At 39.6% G+C, this 20,402-nt stretch overlaps 1 protein-coding gene across 10 annotated transcripts in view; it reads right to left on the reverse strand.

Annotated features, from left to right (window-relative positions):
- CELF2 (CUGBP Elav-like family member 2) overlaps nt 1-20,402 on the reverse strand; it is a 559,898-nt gene that overhangs the window by 70,703 nt on the left and 468,793 nt on the right. For all 10 annotated transcript variants that reach the window (XM_032985807.2, XM_032985805.2, XM_032985804.2 and 7 more), the window contains one exon: nt 7,295-7,343. In XM_032985807.2, the coding sequence (XP_032841698.1) occupies nt 7,295-7,343 (49 nt within the window). The remainder of the gene's footprint in view (nt 1-7,294; nt 7,344-20,402) is intronic.

Consider the following 20,402-nt stretch of genomic DNA (forward strand, 5'->3'; position numbering starts at 1 on the left):
CAATTCACTGTTAATGAGCAGACTGTCAGAGTTTGCGAGAAAGCAGAGAGAGAAGGAAAGCTTTACTCCAGAGAGTCTGCAGTGACTTACTTATTTCTATTATCGTGCAAATTATTTTTGCACATAAAAAAAGAAAAAAAATCTTCCCTTGCTCCCCAACTCCCTCTCTCCTGTATTAGTATGAGTTTGTCAAATGGAATAAATTGCAGCTGAGGAAGAAGAAGAAACTGCATCTATTTTCATAGGATTTTATTTGTGTTCTCCTTCAGCATTTTAAGTGCATTTAATAATTCCAGCAATAAAAAGAAGAGTTTCATGTTTATTGATCATGAGAGGGGTTTAAATTATTTTTTCCTTAAAATTATTGACTTTAAAAGGTATCTGTAGCTTTTATACAATCAAGCACCAAGACCATGCATTTTTCAGAATCCAAAACAAGAGACCAGACCCTACAACTCCAGCTTGTCACTCTACAAGCTTGCAAGAAAATTGGCATGAATTTAACACCCAGCAGAAGAATTTTTCCTCAGCAGAGATTCCCCAAGACTGAACATTTTCTTTCACAGTTTTTATTCAGGCTCCACATGCAGGTTAACCCTCCAGAAAGGGTTAACAGATGAATGCATGGGATGAACCAGTTATATATAAGAACAGGAGCTGAATATGCGAGATTCAAATAAGAGCTGCAAGTTGGGATTTACATATATATATATATATATATATATATATATACACATGCACACACATATATACAATGAAACTTTACTTCTGCTTTGTAATATATAATTTTCCATGATGCTGCTAGTAATTATTAGCTAGTAATTATTATCTTGTGCCTTGCTCACAGACAGAAGGAGAGTCTAGGTAGTCACTTTTGCTGTTGAAAGGATACCTGTAACTTGGCTGCTTACAACTTCGATATCGCTTTGAGTAATCACTTTGAGGAAGGTTCCTGGCCAGTCTGTTCCCTCGACAACATCTACTCACCGTGGCCAAGGGTGCAGGGAAGGGTGTGATGCAAAGGACCATGCTGGGCTCCCAGGTATGGAGTTCTCCATACCACAAACTGAGGTCAGCCTGGGGGAAGCCTTGGTGCCAAGCACAGGTCCAAGCATTGCCTCCTGCTCTGTGCTATGAACCTCTTAACTTCTGCCCATGTGTCAGCTTGGACCAGCCAGTTTAAATTTTGGTTGATTTTAGGCTTGAAATATAGTGCGCAGGTCTACCCTAAGGGTGACTAGATCTCAACCCTCTCTTAAAAATAGCTGCTGGTTGAGTTGGGCAAATGCCTGACACACCATCCCAAAGGAGGCCCCTTGAGTTCTGCTTAGGTGCAAGGACAAAGACTCAAGCCAGAGAGATTCACATGGAGATTCAAAAGAAATGAGATGCAAACAGGAAGACTTTGTTTTAATTTTCCAAAGAGTAGCAGACGACAAACTCCCCACTGGCCTCCTTCAGTTTCACTAGTAAACCTATAAATATGCCATTTAACTAACGTGATTTGCAGGTTTTCAGCTTGAGGGTGATTTTATAGTAAATTAAACATCCAGCTCCTGTGTACTGTACATCTTAAAAATGCAGATTTCGCGAAGAATGCTCAGAGTACAGAAAACATATTGATATGATGACGTGCTCTGAATTCAGTGCTGTTAGTCAGTGCTGATCAGTGTTGAAGCTTAAGAAAATTGCTATTCTTTTTTTTTTGGCTAGGGGCCCAGCCTAGAAAACATTTAAAGGGACAATTTTCAGGATCAAAATGACATGTTTTCACTCCATCTGATAGAACATCTGATATTATTAGGCTGACAGAGTTTTTAATGATATATTCTCACGCAGAGAAAGGAATGCTTTTTCACCTCTGCAAGACTGGCTGTCTGGATTTGTTTCTGCATTTTTGGTCAGCTACTTCTCTTTTTTTCTAAAATGAATTCTTACTTGCCATGAAGGCATGGTTTGAGAATCGAATAGACAACAGACTGCAAGAAGCATGGGTCAAATGTATTTAGAAGTTAGCAAACTCCCCTTTCAATCAGCCAAGCCTGCTGATTTGACTCTGTATGTTGGGTTGCTCCCATAGACTGTAAAATGAGGAGCCCAACGTTAAACACACATGATCCAACTGTGTTGAGATTGGGAAAGGTGTTACCTGCTGCTGGTTGGAGAAAGGATGGCAGTCTAAAGCCATATTACCTAAATGTCTCAGCTAAAATGTTATCAATGGGCTGTTGTCAATGCCAAGAGATCAGCTCCTCCAAGGTGACTGATCTCACCTCTCTCAGTAAGATGGGATGACTTGTTTCATGGGAGTCTCTCCCCTGCTGGGTAGGGCTGCTACCTCCCAGCCAACTCCCGAAACTTGGTCATCATGATAACACAGAGATGTCCTGAGCTCCAACTTATAAGTGAGTAATAAGTGAGCTCTGAGGGACTGGACAAAGCTTGGGAGCTGCCTGAAAATTCTCTTTCTCACACTAAAGATAGGTTTCAATAATTCAAAATCCAGAAAATTCATGAAAATTTTTTGGCAAGTACTTGATATCATTATTTCTGAACCTTGCTCACAGGCTTAGTTGTCATTTCTGGCTGGTTTGTTCCATTCTGGGGGCACGAAGTAGATCCAACCATCCATAAGCAGCTAGTAGGGTGCAGTGGCTGAATGCCCCTCATTGATGGAGCAGAAGGTCACAGTGAACAAGGCCTGAAGTTCTAGTTACATGAAGGAAGGTGTGAAACTGCACAGTATCTTGATTAACTAATTACAGGGTTCACCTTAAATCCATCTAAACATATTACAAACACAGGTTAGCTATGCTGCCAGGACAGTTGGTGAGACACATCTAGTGTTAAACCTGCTGGATTTGGGGTGGGAATCTTTTGCCTGAATGCAGGAACCCAGTGTGATGAGGTGTAAATATCTGTTTTAAAATGAGATGCATTGTTCTTGTAACTCCATCAAGACGAGCTCTGCAATTACTATCACTGGTGTGTATTGTGCTTGAATCCAGAGCACTGCATTAGCCATCAAAGGTTATCTGAGATGAGGCCTGCCTATGCTGGGAGGTGCTTTTTTCAAACGGAGCCTCCTATTTTCTGACAGCACTACATTCAACCTGAAGAATAACATCCTGAATGGTCTAATTTTTTAGCTTTACTCAATTTGCTTCAGTAATGAGCATTTCTTGCAACCTGTATTAGATAGCTTGTGCTAACCCAGGAGAATAAATGAGATTATTTTCTGTATGCTACAAAAGAATTAAATCGTGTAATAATCATGGGAAATCTCACTGAAGATTCAACAAACTTTCTTTTTCTTTCTCCTAAAGCCTCAAAATTCTGTCCTGAAAAACCAAAACTATATCCCTTTAGTATACATTTTTGAGGAGTCTAGTCAGTTAAGGAGTGCCATTTCCATCCAGAAGATGATTTCTCCTTTGAGCAAATCAAGAAATAGTTAATTATGTATAAATGTTTGGGGTTTTTTTGTTTGTTTGGGTTTTTTTGCTGTTTTTTTGTTTTGTTTTGTTTTTTTTTCATTCAGAAGGGAAGGAGGAAAACAGACTTTTTATCTCTATTTGTAAGCCTGTGAAAAACCTTTGCATACAATCTGTCAAAGTCACACCTGGATCCAGAGCTGCCTGCATTAATTATCAACTTTTCTATGTGTTAGTGCTAACATATGGCATTTAATTACTCCCTCCAAATCGACAAAGTTGTGCCATTTCGAATTAAAAAAAATTTTTTCTTCAAGTTTTCACTAAGAAAATAAATAAAAATAAATCATAAGTTCACTCAGCTATGCCCCCTCCCCCCCACGCCCCCACCTTTTTTTTTAGTAGAGAATTTTATCATTTTCCTTTAAGTGGTGATGCTTTGATCCATTTAAGAGCAGACTGTCTGCAGGATATGTACCTGAAAGAATTGAGTGTATTCAAATCCTGATCCAAAACACAATTAAGTATTTGCTAAATTGTATCATGTTAATGACCACAGACAACTTAGAGCCAAGCATGTGTTTATGTGCTTTTTGGCATTAGAGTGCAGGAACCCCCTTTGTTTGAAAAAGGGAAACTAACCTTAAATGGAAAAATACTTTAAGTGATTAACAGTTGAAGTGAATTTAGGAATGGTAGAGCCTTCAAAGTATTCAAACCTTGCTTCTCTGGCAGATAAACCTTAACCAAAACTTTGTAGATAGGTTAAAATAGCCACCTAGCAATATAAAGGTGATCAGACTAGACCTAATGGGTGATCAGACCAGGACACACTACAAAAATCATTAGCTGAAAATCTTTCAGGGTTGTTATATTTCTCAACAATAAAAACCTTTTCAGAATCCTCACAGGGAGACAAATTAATTAGATCTAAAGGCAAGTCTTTCCCCATCAACTCTAGCTGCTAAAAGTTTGTTCGAAGAAATTAAGCTTTGCTTCATCTGCATAAGCAGAGATGACTCAGACACATGAGCTACTGTATGCAGGGAAGGAATGGAGATGGTTGCATAGACCTATCAGCCACCAAGTTCCTACCCAGAAGAAAATAGATCTGCAGGTTGCTAACAAAGCCCTAACCCTGCAGAAGTGCCCAGGCACTTAGTCAAACATGTGCAGGAGGTGCCTCTTCCATACCCATCTCCCAGCTTCCACAAGGCGAGATTGGCTTTTTGTGCTAAGGGACAGGTTTCTGAAGTGATGCATACATTTAAAGACAGGAACAGTGATGGAAAAGGAGGAGCACTTCATCCTGGTACTCCTGGACTCGGATGCTCATTCAATCTTTTTTTTAAGGGACCTAAGATGGGGAGGGGGACATCTTATCACACAGTAAATACTGTTCTTTGAAAACCTCTGTAAGATGAATGAGTGTACCTCTCCTTCCTCCCCTTGGAACTTAAACAGATTTCTCAAGCCTTAATAAACGTGTGCAAGCTCAGAAGAATTACATTGAGTGTTCAACCTCTCCTACGTATCTTTCCACAAGCTATCTGGAAATTTTGACCAAGAGAATTTCTTTAACCTCTTTGAAACTTGAGAAACACCACTTTACCTATAAAATGTAGTGGGATCCTACCACTACTCAGAAATCAAAGGATTTCAAGCATCCCTCAAAAGCTGAAACACCTCGGATCACAGAAACCAAGATGACTTGGCTTATCTTCTTTCTTTTCCCCTTTGAATTTACCAATCTGGTTGAAGATGTACAGTTTACAATTTGCTGTTGGCACAGATAATATACCTCCTCAAATGGATAGACTGAAGCATATGGGAAACACATGCCAAACAGGCCTTCACATCCCCCATGCTGCTGTTTTTTCTCTTTTTGGCTCTTCAAGCTGCTTGCAAACTCTTACTTCCTCCATTCAAATCATCATGGTATTAGTTTGCCTTCTGTTTCCCCAGTCCTTAAAAAGAAGAGTTCACCACCCCCAGAACATGCCTACCAGGAGTACCTACACCCTTCAGGAGTCTAAATCTATAGAGGTATTTAATTTGACAATTGCAACCTCTGATCTGTCCATGTGTTTTCCCCAAAATCCAAAGGCAAGATAAAAAAGTAAAAAAAGCCAGTCCCTCGTGATTTTCATGCTAGGGATAGGTGCAAGAAAATAAGAGAATATTCCCACAGTGCAGACAAGAGTATCATGCAGATAAACCTGGTGTAACAGCAGCAGCTAAGAGCTAACCTACTCTGCTTCCCAAGCAGGCACTACTTGCAGAGCAAGCCAGAATTTGCACAATTCCTCATAGAGCTTTGCCAATATGTTCGATCTCCTTTAGGAAGAAAAACTTCAGGCAATGAACAAGACGCTCACTATGAGTCAATTTAGGCCCACTGCATCTTATTTTTCTAATTTGCCAAGGTACGTGAGGTGAAATCTGACTTTGAAAGAAGAACCCATAGAGGCTACATTTAGTTCAGAGGGTCCAAGCCAGTGTTCCTGTACCTAAGGGATATTATGCCCATTGAAAGCACAATAAATACTAGGGAGTGGACTTTGGGTTCTAACAGCAAAATTCTCCTTGACCACAGTGGGCCCTTAAAAGTTCAGTCCTTCTGCCCATGTAGGCGCCTTGGCCTCTCTTCTGAGCATTCAAAGACAGCAAGAAATCACTGCTAAAACTCAATCCAAGAGCAAGAACACCATCCCTTTACAAATCGGTGATGGCTCAAATTTCCTGTGCTTGTGGCCAGTTTTGTTTTGAAACTTGTCATAATAGGAAACCTAGCATAATGTGAAGTTTTAATTTCCTTCCAAACTTTATAATCCTTGGAGAAGCCTGAAAATGGGATGCACTACAATTAGCAAAAAGAAGCCTTAAAAAAGCCTTGCAGAGAGATTTAGAGCCCAATCATAATTTACATTTGCAGGTATGTAGATCTCTAAGTGCACGGCTTCTGCCCTGATTACTAATTAATGAGGTGCAAAGATGCCTGTTGGAGGAACCAGCTCTGATTATGTGGGCCTTATGGGAAAATGAAGCTCTTGCAATCTAAGAAGGCAGATGATATCTTTAACATATATTTTAGAAAATTACAGGAACAAATCAAGGGGCAAAATATACACATGTATATATTTTTAAAGAATCACACACAGCCAGGTTGCGTTACCATCCGATTATCTTATTTCCTTGAATATACAAACCTGGCATGTTTAATAGATTTAGCATGCCATCTATTTTGCATGTCATATACATCCACTTAAACAGTACCCTAGTATTCTGAATGGATATTACTGTCTTTATAGCATTCATTTTACAATCATTGAGAGGAATAAGTATACAGAGTGCTGTAAAGTGGGTTTCCCAGTTCAGAACAAAGCATATGATTAAAACCTAAATTTGGCTCAGATTCAGAACAGCATCATTCAATAAAAAGTAAGTTTAGGCAAGTGTTTAAGATTCATGAGCTGCTTACATGGTTTGCTAACATAGGAATGTTTTTTGTTGATTTTCTTTTTTATTTTCACCATTAAAATTTGATCTACATCTTATCAATATCAGGTGCTCCTGCATCACCTTGCGGCCAGGAGAACATAAGGGAAAGACGTATGTAGCGAGGTGGGGCATGACATACAGCAGGTACAAGGAAGACCCCTTTTCAGAACATTTCCTTCCTTCTTTAAAGCACAGGATAAATGGGAGTTCAGAGCAGGCCAACATCTTCTCCAACACGTCAGGTGTAGGGAAACTACTTCATATCATTTTCATCACACAAGGAGTAAAGCAAAACCTCTCACAGTGTTGTGTTAGTTTAGAGAGAGTCAGACTTATGTAAAAATAGATTAAACACATACCATTTGACTTTTCACTATCTGCGGGTTTCATCTGAATAGGATGATGCATCTAAAAACAAAAATGAAAAAGAGTAAGGCAGGTTGGATAGTCAAAAAGATCAAGAATTGTGTTTTTAATGAAGGGCTAAAAGATATATGATTAATATTAAACATGTTGAAAAGACATAAATTCAAAATAATTCAATATTAGAGGCTTTTAAGAAAGGATAAAATGGTAAAGGAGCATTTTATAACCAGGAAGATTAAAAAAATAGATCATTGGGCCCACAGGACTCATATAAAACTTTAATTTGCTGTATCTAGTTTCAGAAGACCTCTAAAGTTACAACCCTCATTAGTTTATGGCATGCTTGGTTTCTGTTTTACCAATTTTTTTCCTTGAGCTCAACCACTGCCAAAACCGAGATGGAATTTTCAAGTAATTTAAGAGCTAGCAAGCATTTCAAACATACTCAGAGGAGTTGAGTTTGATAAATGAACTTTGCTTGTAATTAAAAAAACATGTGCTGATTCTTTCAGGACTGAAGAGGAAGAGACTCGTGCTTCCTATAATCGCTTCCTATAACCATTTAGTATCTCATTTTTTCTTTTTTAGAATACATTATACCTTCATTCATAAAGCTTCCATCACAGCATGGCACAATTCTGGCTTCTATAAAAACTCCTAACACTTTTCCCTTTTCAATCTCTCCCTCCATTCATGTCCTTCTTACTGCAAAATAAACCAAGCCCTGTGTGCAGTGTGCTATGCCAAACATCACACAGCACCGTACCTTGGCACACTCAGCATGGCATGTCCTTAGCTTTCTTTACTAAATGATGCTCCCCCCACATTAAGTTGTTGGTAACTCCAGCAAAGTTTTTATGACTGTTGTTTTCTGTTGTTTCAGGAATAGCAACACCACAACAGTTGAGTTCTCTCTGATCAGTGTGTGGCTTTTCTACTGGGCATTGGTTATAGCCAAATGCATGTCCACTGTGATGGATTCAGGGAAATTTTGTTACAGCTTCTCAAAAGCCTCCTTCAGAACTGACCTCACATTGAGTTTCAGTGTGGGAGACATTCAACCTTGCAAAAACCCCCACTTTTATTTTCTTTCATACTGTTCTGCAGAATCTCTGGGACTTGACTGCACAAAACTTCTGGCAGCAGTAGGGCCACTGCCTTTTCTCTCCTCAGCAATTCCTCACTATTTCACATGAGCAGGTAAAAAAAATCTATGCTCTTTCTGCTTTTGTATCATTTTTCAATGCAGCAGAGCTGAGTATTGCCTGAAAATGTCAGAGGCAATGCCATTTTTTTTATAAAAGACTATTATGGCAAACTTTGGGAAACAAAAACAGCTGAGCAGGAGAGAACATCCATGCACTCATATCAAATGTGCTTTCAAAGCAGCACAGAAACCCAAATCTGCATTGCTTTTGGTGGAGTCACTTAACCTTCAGGGACACAGTTTCTAGATTCTTTAGAAAATATAAAATATTGCTGTGAATGTTTCTGTAAGATTTACTTGAAGTCCAAAACACTCCCTGACCTTGCAAATCAATGCATTCCTTGTACAGCTTGCAAAACTCCCCACCGTGCCCTAAGGAAAAGGCAAAGCCACAAGGTGGATGTAGTCACCAGGATGCATAAATTTGCTTCAATTTTAACAATTCTGTTCTCTTTGAATCATTTGTTTCCCAAATGGACTTTAATAGCCCAGCACTTATCTGCCATCACTCTTATTCGATTTAATTTATAGAAAAAAGGGAACTTCTATTGTACTCTACCTTCTTTAACTAGTGCTTAACATTTATCCTGGCACCAACAATACACTGGGCACTGCAGGAGACTTTAAATTCATAGGAATGTGGTGCAGCAAGTCCACTCAGCAAGAAAAAAGTGAAAGAAGAAAAAAGCTGTAACTTGCTCCATGAGCCTGTTGCAGGTATTGACGTCTCTGAGGAGCAATGGAGTGGTGAGAAAATAGAAGAAAGAAAATTGAGTATTGTAAATTTGGGAATATGCAGGTTACAGAAGAAAAACCCAACCCAAATCCAGACTATTTGTAGACAGAAAATCTATTGCTCTTTCTAGCTGTATTTATATGCCCCTAAGTGGAGATACTTTGAATAAAGGCAATTCTAATAATGTTAAAAAGCTTTAACTTTTCAAACTGCCTGAACCAGAGAAACCAACTTTAGACCAAATTCTTGTGAAGAAGTTATTTTTGCAGCCTCACAGTCACAGCATAAAGATCAACATTACCTGACAAACACAGTTACCACATCAGAAATCATCTTCTTCTGTTATACATAATTACCCCAGGTTCATTAAGTCAGTTATCTGTTATGTTCACAAAGCAAGAGGCAAGATTTAAGAAGACACTTCAGCTGAATTTTGACTTGATTTCTAAGGCTCCTGCTAAAAACCCATTGTGCAAATTCTCTTTGCACCAGCAAGCCGAAGTCAGGAATGATGCCATTGTGCTTAACAAAATTATATTGGTGCAAAACTAATAAAAGATTCAGATCAGGCCTAGAGAGTTTAAACTGCAGAATACCCATGGTAAAATGGATGCGATACACAAACATGGCTTCAGTAAAGAGGAAAAGGTGGAAAAATACGTTACTGACAGTTTCCTAACATGAGAGGGCTCGTGTTGAAGCTTGTTTAACCCTGACCATCACCAACTGATACGTTAACAACCTTTAACACTAGATTCAATAAAACATGCCATTTATAACCTGGAATGGGTTTTACAGAGTCACTGGTTCGCATCTCATTATTAAACTCATTGCTGACCTCTAGAGACAACTGCCGTGACAATACATATTATAAGATCTCTACCCATAAAATATTTAAAAGTAGGTGTAAAAAAGAAAAGAAAAGAAAAGAATGAATCTCAAAGAAGTGTGCAGTGAATAAGAAAATTAAAGGGGCAGAGAAAAAGGCTAAATAGGTACTATCCTTTCACTCTACAATGAGCAAAAGGGAAAATAATCTATGCGTTTTATATCTTGCTTGTATAACTGCAGGCTATAAAATAATAAAATAGCTGTGCTTTCCGAGGCCCTCAAAAAGATTATAGATGATATAAACCTGTTTCAAATTAGATGCCACCCACTAGAATCATGTCATCTCCTGAAATGAAGGATTTCATGTCTTATCAGAAAGCTGTTATTGTAGCTATACATCACAAAGCCATACACTTATGGATCTCAAGGTAAGTGATTTCTCAGTATGTCATGTTGTCACACAGAAAATCAGGAAACATTTTCTTCTGTGCTTGAAGAAAGCTTTGCTTATGAAAATATAGTATTTACGAATGCACAGTTGCAATTAATAAATAGCCAAGAGTAAGAAAAATAACTGCAGTAAATAATTTATAGACATTAACATTACCCTGTGCTCAGACCATATAGTAAAAGAGAGCAATACAGCTCTCAGACAAATTCCTTCTGAGTGTGGGCAGCTTCCCCTGGCAAGCACTGTGCATGGGGATATCAAAATGAGACTGGAGCACGGGCTGTAAGGAACAACCTTTGCTCAGCAATAGTTTAGAGAGCTCTACCGCATACAGTTGTGCAGTCAGTAATGGCATGACCTGCCTTTCCTCTATCCGTAGGTCTCAAAACACACCACGCCACTGTTCTACAACGGAGAGCAGGCAACTGTCCATTGCCCAAGGTTGCACGGTGCCTTGCGGCAGTGCTGGCAGCAAAGTGGGGTTCCATCCGCTGCCCTCACTGTCACCGAGGCCATGCCAAGCCCGAGGCCAAGCACATCACCCCTTCTCCTTGGGCGCATCCCAAACAGGGGAGCTGATGGGAACCAAAAAGGGAAAGAAACAGTTGTCAAACATGTGATCCTGAAAATGCCCCTGAAATCAATGAGAATCTGGCCGCTGGCTACGTTGAGGGCAGCAGCAGGACTGAGCCATGCCTAGAATTACAATTGACTAGTTACATCTTTTTTCCCCCCTCTTTTCTGAGTACATCCCACTGTATGTAAACATAACTTCATTAGAGAAAAAAACAGAGCAGAGCAACCCAAAAATCTCTCAAAGGCACATATCCTCTCCAGCTTTAGAGCCTCAAAGTCATCTTTTTGACAATAATAACACTACCTATTTACATTCATGTCAAAGCCATGTGACATCTGCATGGGAGAAAACAAGCCGGCTAAGAGTCTATTTCTGGCAAAAATATTGCAAGGAAATTAGATTAACCTGGGTGGAATTCTATCTGGGAATTTGGAGTCTGTCGTGGTGATTAAGTCATCATTTCTGTCAGATTACTCTAATCGGCTGTCAAATACGATTCCACAACCCCATCTGTAACTTGGCATCCTCGTTATTCAGTCGATGTTACCTTCTGTATACAAAACAAACACCAAACAAGGAGGTGTGTGCAGCCTAGCATTTAGCAGAGTCATTAGCTGTGATTACTATTGTGTGCTTGCACATTTCACCAGGCGATCAGCTTTCGGCTTGTTTTATTTTGTCAGGGGATGCTTCAAATCAGGTGTAATCTTAAACCCGGAGCACTAGGAGTGAATGGGGAAGAACTGTCTCCAGGCATGGCCAAACATGGGATTGCCATGTTCTGAAGCACCACTATGTCACCAGCAATTGCTTAACTCTCATTTCAGATTTGTCAGCATATTTGGTGGAGAGGCTTTTGGGCACCTGCTTTCCATCCATTTTCTGAAGAGAAATAGGCACTCAGATGCTCCAGGTAGGCTAGAGTGCCTGCGAGCAGTAATTTCTGCAAGTGAAGCAAGGTTTGTAGGCCAAGGCAGTCAACACTCTAAATGACCTGTATTGGTTGGTTTAATAGGAGGTATTTTGTTATATATATGAGTATGTTTGTCTCACAGAGTACTCTGGTGACTAAAAAGCAGGAAATGCCTTTCAGTGAAGATGAAGGAGCTGATGGGCTCTGTTTGCTGCAGCTGTATAGAGTCTGTGAAATTCGGGTGCCCATAGCACCTCCAAAACTCTGGCCATGTAATTAGACTATGAAAAATCATTATTTTATGGTCCATTACAAAAACACTTTAATACACGATTAGTCTATCTATTAGCAGCTTTTATTCTCCATTCCTGCCAGTGCAGACTGCACATGCCTCACTCCTGTCATGCCTTGTGCCTTGAGGAAAGAAAACAACTTGTCAAGAAAGGACAGCGAATGCACACAAACCTGCCCATGCCTTCACCCAGCTCAGTATGTCAAAGACAATCTCCTAAAAGTCCTCACGAGTTAAGCACGGTGTGACTTTATACCATGGGAGTTTAGGGGTTATGTGTGAAGAATGTTAGCCATGACTCCTTGCTGCTTACCATTCCTCCCATCAGCTTTCTACAACTCTTTAAAGCCATCGGCAAAATTCTAGAGTTCTTAGCTCTCTTTAGACCTTTCCCCTTCCTCTTTTCCCTGTCATCTGCCATGGCTGTAAGTTTCTAGCCATGCCCCAACTCAGTTTGTCCCTTACCTGTCACCCTCGCAGACAGCATCATGGGGAAACACAACACAAAATTGAGCTAAACCTTCCCCCAAGCAAAGGGTAAATTTAAAGAACTTGTGTTACTCAGGTAACATCCAAACCAAGCAAACTGCAAGAGGATTAAATGATGACAGCTTGCGTGTATCTTGTCATTTCTAGCACTTTGGGACTTGCTTCTTGCTAACATTAATCATTGTTGAAGCCAAAGGGGACTTCTTTCACATTCTGTACATCTCAGAATTGTAAAATGGCAGGAGAGAATGTGGGAGGGAGAGGACGAGTTGTCAGACTTTAATAAAACCCTAATAATCTTATTGGGAGAGGGATTATAAATCCACAGACTTTTTTGAACTGATAGGAAAACCAAAGAGGAAGAAAATATTAAGGAGCAGCAGGGACAGGCTAAGGGTATGGGAGAAGAAAAGCACTTAAAGAAGTACCAGCATGGAAAACGGTGGGAAAAATTTACATTATTTGTCTAAGTCTGGTTTGGAAATGAATTTAAAGTTTTCTCCAAGCTCCTGATCCAATTACTGAGTGCATCTTAATTAGACCAGTGGTCCAAGGAAAAGAAGAACCCAAATTACTACCCGTCAGGTTCCTGACCACCTTCACCGAGTCTGGAAGTCAGGAAGGAATGTACTGACTTACCAGAAGACTGGGGGAAGAAGAGGAAATGTTCCGTAAGCACCAGAGAATTAAATGATTTTCAGTGTTTTCACAGACTGTTGTTTTTCTGGTTTATTATGTGCAGACACCTTTACACACACCTCCCATGTCCTCATTTCAGTTCTTCACTCCCAAGTTTTTCAGTAGGATCCTTTTGGAGGAGCTCTTGAACATTATTTCTCACATCACTTCAGTGCCAACTGGTTTTGCTTTTTTAAACCCTAGTGACTCACAAGTAATACAAGTTTCCCAGAAGTGAAAGAGGTGTATTTTCCTATTGAAGAGAACTGTTTAGAACAACTTCTCTAGGGTCAAACTAACTTGAATTACACAGTCAATATCTGGCTACAGCTTCAGGGGACTTCTCTGGGAACCGGGGACAGTCTCTGAGGCCAAATAAATACTAGTGAATAAAAGAGGAAAGGGACTGCTCTTTGGTTTTTAAGAGAAGTGGCGTGACACAGCTTGCATTTACACAGCTATACTTCTCCATCCTTTCAAAACAGGATGTCCTTGTCCATACTGCCTAATGGGAACAGTGTTTATCCCATGTTATTACCCCAAATATGCCCACACACTGGGCAGGAAAGTGCTAACCGGCACTGAGACCAACACTGTGGTCCTACTTGTTTTACCGGCACAGGCAGAGCTCTGGATTTCCAGTATTGGTTAAGTCATTTACATTAGTTTATTCACAGGTTAAAAGAGGACAAATGTGCATCCATCACACAGAGTCTCACAAATAAATGCAAAGCAGTAGCTGTAACTGCCTGAGCAATGGCATAGCCAGAAGATTGTTTGCTGTCATCTTTTCATAAATCCCAATTTAAGGGATTTAAACTGTGTTAGGTATTCATACAATTTTAGTAGTAGAAGAATGCGGTCTGTTACTTGGCCTCCTATATTACTGTCAGACATATATATATATGCATATTTTGGAGAAAGAGCATGAGGGAGAGAGGGAAGGAGGGAAGAAGGAAGAGAGAGAAGCAGCAGAAAATGAATATTGCTGGTGGGTGCCAAATATAGTTCATGCGGTAATGCATAACATCATTATTTTCTATTTAAAGCACAGAAACAAGCATATAGCTTGCTTAAAACAAGTTGTTTTTGTTACCAGAGAACACTAAAACTGCTGAAATTCAATGACTTTTGGAAGCTTTCCAACTCAGTCATTTGCAATCCACTGCAATTCGTGTTTTAAATTCAAGTTAAATTGAACATTAGCTTAGGAGACTACAAACAATGCTGTGCTTTAAAATAATAATAATAGCCTAGCGATCCTTACCACAGTCACCCCCACATCCTTATGTTCCTCCTGTATATTTACTAATTGGGCTATAACACTGTCTCCTTTAAAAGTTGTGCCCTCATATAGGAAAGAAAAAGTTGGACGTCTTAGAAGTGACAACTCCACTTCCTAATGTACAAATAACTACTGTTACTCTGTTAGCAGTTCTACTCCATTTATTTAATTCCTTCATTTCTTACCACCCACACAAATGGCAAGAACTCCAGGACACATGCGAGCCAAACAGAGTGGAGATAAGGAAGGGGCGGTATGACCAAAATTTCTCTCTTCAAGATCACATGGAAACCAGAGTGATTAACTATCTTTTCTTCAAACAAATGAGCCTTTACAGAACCTATTCAATCCTAAAAATAGACATTAAGTGGGATTCTATATCTTGTTGGGAATAATGCCTTGGGGATATTTTGCATCATCCATGCTTAAAAAGCAAACCCATTAGACATCTGAGCAAAACATCGGATATTATTTTAACAGCAAGAGTTATCCATCTCATCTGCAGCAGCAATAACTTTTGTTGACATTTTGCCAATTGAAGTTTGTATGCCAATGCGCTGGGTTTTTTTCCCCTTTGCATTAAAACAATAAGGCACATAAAGATAACAAAAGTCTCTCTGTGACATTAATTGACTGAGTTTTAACACCCATTCAAGGTAACCATGAGGAGCAAAAATTACTGCCCACATTTCTGAGCAGAAAATGAAACGTGGTGAAGCGGTGATTTGCCCAGCGTCATGCAGGGAGGTACTGCGTGGCCCAGAATGACTATCTGAAGGGAGGTAGCTGAGCTGTCCACACCGCAGCAGAGCCTGAGCTCCTCACGCTCTAATTGATTTCTCCTCCTAACACCGTTGTGAGGTGCTTACCGCTGCTATCTCTTTTTAGCAGAAAGGAAGACGATGGCAGAAAAAAGGCACAGAGGCTATATACATGATTCAGCTGGAGTTATTCCACAAATGAAGCCAAGTCTCTCAAGCCAAAATCTCGTGGTTTTATCACCAGGTATAGGTAAGGCATTAATGAGCGGGTGTACTCCACATAAGCATATTTTTTAAAAATATTACTCCCTAGATACTCTACTCAAGAGGTAACACAAGAACTTGAAGCAGTGATCCAGGATAGCTGGAAGAATCAAATACCAGCCAAGCTGTTCTGGGCTTGGGATCTCAGCTAATAACGAATGAAGCCTTGTACTGCGTTGGGTGGATTTGCCCAGCGTGATCTAAGATGCCAGGACTCAAATCCCTGCATGACACAAGCCTTACAGTCAGTGTCCCACTAGACATGACTCAAGTGTCCTGAAGTTGTACTTTGTTCCATCTCCCTAGCTGGGTGTTGGTTTCCAGAAGTCAACAGGAGGCTGAAACTTTAAAAGGAGCACTTTTCCTTCAAAGCTAAGAGCATCACTTCCCTCCACGCTCCCACCCCTCCCATATTAATATTTGGAAAACAGACCCAGAGCAAAGCTGAAACACTATACCTACTACCTCATCTTCCATGAAAAGTCTTTCCACCTCCCATGGGAATGAAACAGAGGTCCCTTAACCATCCCAGAAGGGGAAGGCAGCACAGCATATGCATGTGCTTACTTGAGTGGTCTGCAGAGGCATATTGTACACGTATTCTCCTAGCAAAAGTCAAATCCCTTGCTTAGGAAGCACCGACTCCCAATGGCATGCTCAGGGAAGCTTGCCCTTCTCATTTATGACTTCAGGATCTTTGAAGATTCAAGATCATATTCCCATCTTAAAAAAGCCCTCTCCTGCTGCAAAATGGAAAACTTCAAGTAGCTCAGACTGTGGGCACCATTTTAGGATGCTAACGTTTGAGCCTGGTCCACATGAAACTCCTCCCTTTCTACATAAATCCCTCTGATTCCACATGAACATCTAGGATGACTTTTAGAAATCTATCAAGAAAACAAAGCAACCCTCTACCCACTTCTCTCTCAAAAACACAATCCCAAACAAGACCAAAATAAATTCTCTTTTAGTCTACCAATGACCATGAAGACATTTAGTTGAAAGGTTTTTAAAAATATGCGATGTTTATTGTAATGCAAAACACAAACTTGGCTGCGACTGAGGGCATGGCTACCAGGATATTAAATGCTTGTTTTGCAGAAGTTTTACTTTAAGATTTACGTTGTTCTCTGCTTGCATGTACTGTCTCTTCTGTGAACTTTGCTCTGGGAAAACACCATGTGATTATGCTCAGCAATATCCTCTACCTTTGCCAAAGTGAAATTCAGGAAATAACCCTTTAAAGGGAATGATGAGCAACAGCAACGTTTCAGAAAGACAAGAAAGCATAGGCAGGGGCTCCTCTGTTTCTTTCACAATGTTATCTCACCTAGACTTATCTTCTCCATTTTTGGCTTTCATTCAATAAGAGAGAAACCAACCTCAGCCACTCCCTCAGTTTCACATCACAGATTTTTCTGTTCATTTACTACGTGGATCTTCTGCCTGACTTTTTCTGCAGCATGGAAGGTCACCTTGATCCAACAACGCACTTGGTCTCATCTTCTGACAGAAACTAGAGTCTATTATTTGGTACAAAAATCAAATTCTAGGCTGCGGGATTATTATTATTTTTTTTTTTAATGTAAAGCTTTTTTAAAGTTCTTGTTGGAAAGCTTTCGTATTTGCATTACAATGTACCAGCAAAAACATCTTATAGCTAAAAAGTGTGATTGAGTTTAGTCTAAAATAAGCCCCAAAAGCATCAAAATTATAACTTCTATTGAAATTCTACCTTTTAGATTAGAGCAAAGGGTAAAATTTATAGAAACAGTTGGCACTGATGATGTGAGGCTGCTGCTGTTTTCACTTAGCAAAGGTGCAGAGCAGTTCTGAGTCCAGAATACATGTCTTGATTCACAATTCCCACCTCTCCAGCAGTCAGGCAGTCAGTCAAATTCCTCCCTCTTACCAAACACAGACTAATCCAGATTTCTTCAAAGGTCAGATATGAGCCCCAAACTACTTGTCAACACACATGCCTATAAATATTGCAGGGAATAGCCAAAGCATTCAGGTAGAAAAGGGGTTTTGAATGAAGATGTCAAAAATCCTCCTCTCCTGACTGAGATCAGCTGGGGTAAGTAGTATAGTTTTATTGTTTAACCAGCAGAGCCATAATATTTTACGCCAAATGAGGATATGGCTCATAAATTCTATTTAAGCTCTCCATGAGCTGAAGTTACAGGAATTTTCCACAACTATCCAGTATCAGCATCCAAATTAAAGCTCTCAGTGTTATGCCAATACTCTGCAGCGGTGAAATAATCTGGCTGTGGAGAGAGAATGAAAAGATAGCTCGATATTTGATCCATCTATGAAAACAGAATGTTACTGCAGTCTCCAGCCACAAGTGAACACACATACTGCCCATATGAAAATATAAACGTCTAGCTGTATATACATACAATTACAAATAGCAGTAAGAATCACATTAACTAACCATGTAACTTTTAACCATTCTTCGTATGAACTCATTCTCTTTAATTTTTTAGCATCTCTTTAGCTAATGTATTTTGCCAGTGAGTGCTTTCTTTGGGATAAGGAAAGTATTTTTTATTCATAATAAACATGCAGTATACATTTATAATACCAATCTTAAGCAGTTCTAATGTATTTAAATATTTCCCTCAAAAGGTGCTTGGGAAGTTAAACAAACAAAAAAATAAATGGGCAACATTAGCAGAATGAGTCAGTTCCAGCTGGCTGTGAGATTTGGACTGAGCTGTGATTGAACTTTCATTAGTAAAAGGGCCAGTATTAGGAACAGTAAGGCCAAAATCAACCTGACTCCACGCATTTGCAAAGCTCCGAACTAGTATCTGACCCCAGATATGAACCTTAATGCATTTTCCAGAGAGACAGACCCTTGATTCCTTTGAAAAAAGCACCAACATGCTTCATTTAGTGACTATAAATGCCAGTATTTGAAAAGCTGTCTTGTCTTACTTATTCTTTATATTGTTATTCTACTCAATTAGAAGTTTTCTCTGTGTTGTGCCCCATGAGTAACATCTTTATGGGCAACCTGCCTAAAGGTCAAAGAAATCTCTTTGCAGAGATGCCTTCAGGTGGAACTGCTGGAGGCCACAAAGAGCTATCAGGAAGGTCCTCTGATAAACCTAACAGCTCAAAGCTCTTGCGTCATTCATCCTACCTGCTCCAAAGGTAGGAGCTACTGGGAAGTCTTGAACTCTTGGTTTCTTGGTGTATACTATTTTTTTTCTGAGCGGGGCTAACGCAGCCTGAGGGCTGTTGCAGCTTTGGTGAAGCTGGTGAGGGCAACGAAATGCACAGGGGAAGATGGCAGGGGTGCGGAGAAGAAATTTTCACCAAGTCACACCCTCTATTTTTGGCTCTCATGTCAACAGGGAGGAAGACGAGTGACAGACATGAGAGCTGTTAGCTATCAGGCTACTTTTAAACTGGGATAAATCCATATCATTCTTTGCAAAATGAATAGGATCACAAGAAGCAAAGGACATGTTCACCTGAGCAACCCTCAGAGCCCCCCCCCATACACACATATAAGCATAGCTTTTAAACTGACTGTAGGTCTTACCTACCAACATCTTCCTTTTGATTAATTGTATATTTTTGTACAAATAGGAGGATTTTCTATTCACACAAGCACAGCAATTTCTTTCACTTTTTGGAAATTGCAGAAATGAGAGATGAAAAAACCCTGTAGCTCATCTCTAATAACTTAGTGCAAATACACGATTACTGCCTAGAATATATTTTATAATTTTTTCCTACCCCAAATTCCCCTAAGGCTTAGGATTTAACTTTGTTTCTTTTAGAAGGTTATGCTAACTGGACAGATACTGTTTTTTTTGTGATACTTGATCTAAGTTTTATTTCACCTCTCACAAAAATAAATCTACGATTCTGTGTAAAATAAATAAAAAAAAAAGAATCCCGTTTGTCACTGGCATTTGGGTAGTACTTGGCCCCGGAGGAAATAAATGCACTGTTTACATCCATGCTGCTGTGGATGCTTGGTGAGGTACTCCCGCAATAGCATTTATCCTTTCTGTATTCCTCACAATATTTGAAATGAACATACTGTATGATAACACAGCACATTTTCCTCTAAGGTATTGTCATGAATTGGTCACAAAATAATATTAGTCGCTGTCTGGTGGATACTTGCTCAAGTGATGGTCTAGAACACAGACTCCTTTCAATCATTTGAGCCATTCACAGTTGAATGGAAATATAAAGGTATCATGTATCTTGCATCTCTGCATGAGGCTGTAATCCCATTGAGATATCCTGGCAGTGGTAAGGAACTCTAGAGTGTTTTGTTTATTTTTGTGGTGGAATTACAAGCTTCACTGATGGAGGTACCTGACTTTCAGTTCTTAGTTTAAAACTAATCTTATCCTCTGATTAACGACTTATTTTCCACAATCTTATTTTCTTCAACACAGAATCCTATGTTCTCTATCTTGAAATCAATGATAAGGCTCTATTCATACTTTCTTGAAGATCGTTACAGACTTCCAATTATTCTTTTCAGACATGAGCTTCTTTCTTTCTTTCGGATTTTTTTTTTTTTTCCCTGTGTTTCTCCTTCAGAAGAGAAAATTTCCACTCACTGCAACTTGTAAT

The sequence above is a fragment of the Tyto alba genome, unplaced genomic scaffold, assembly GCF_018691265.1.
Source record: "Tyto alba isolate M040663 unplaced genomic scaffold, T.alba_DEE_v4.0 Super-Scaffold_2, whole genome shotgun sequence".
In the NCBI taxonomy this organism is placed as follows: Eukaryota; Metazoa; Chordata; class Aves; order Strigiformes; family Tytonidae; genus Tyto; species Tyto alba.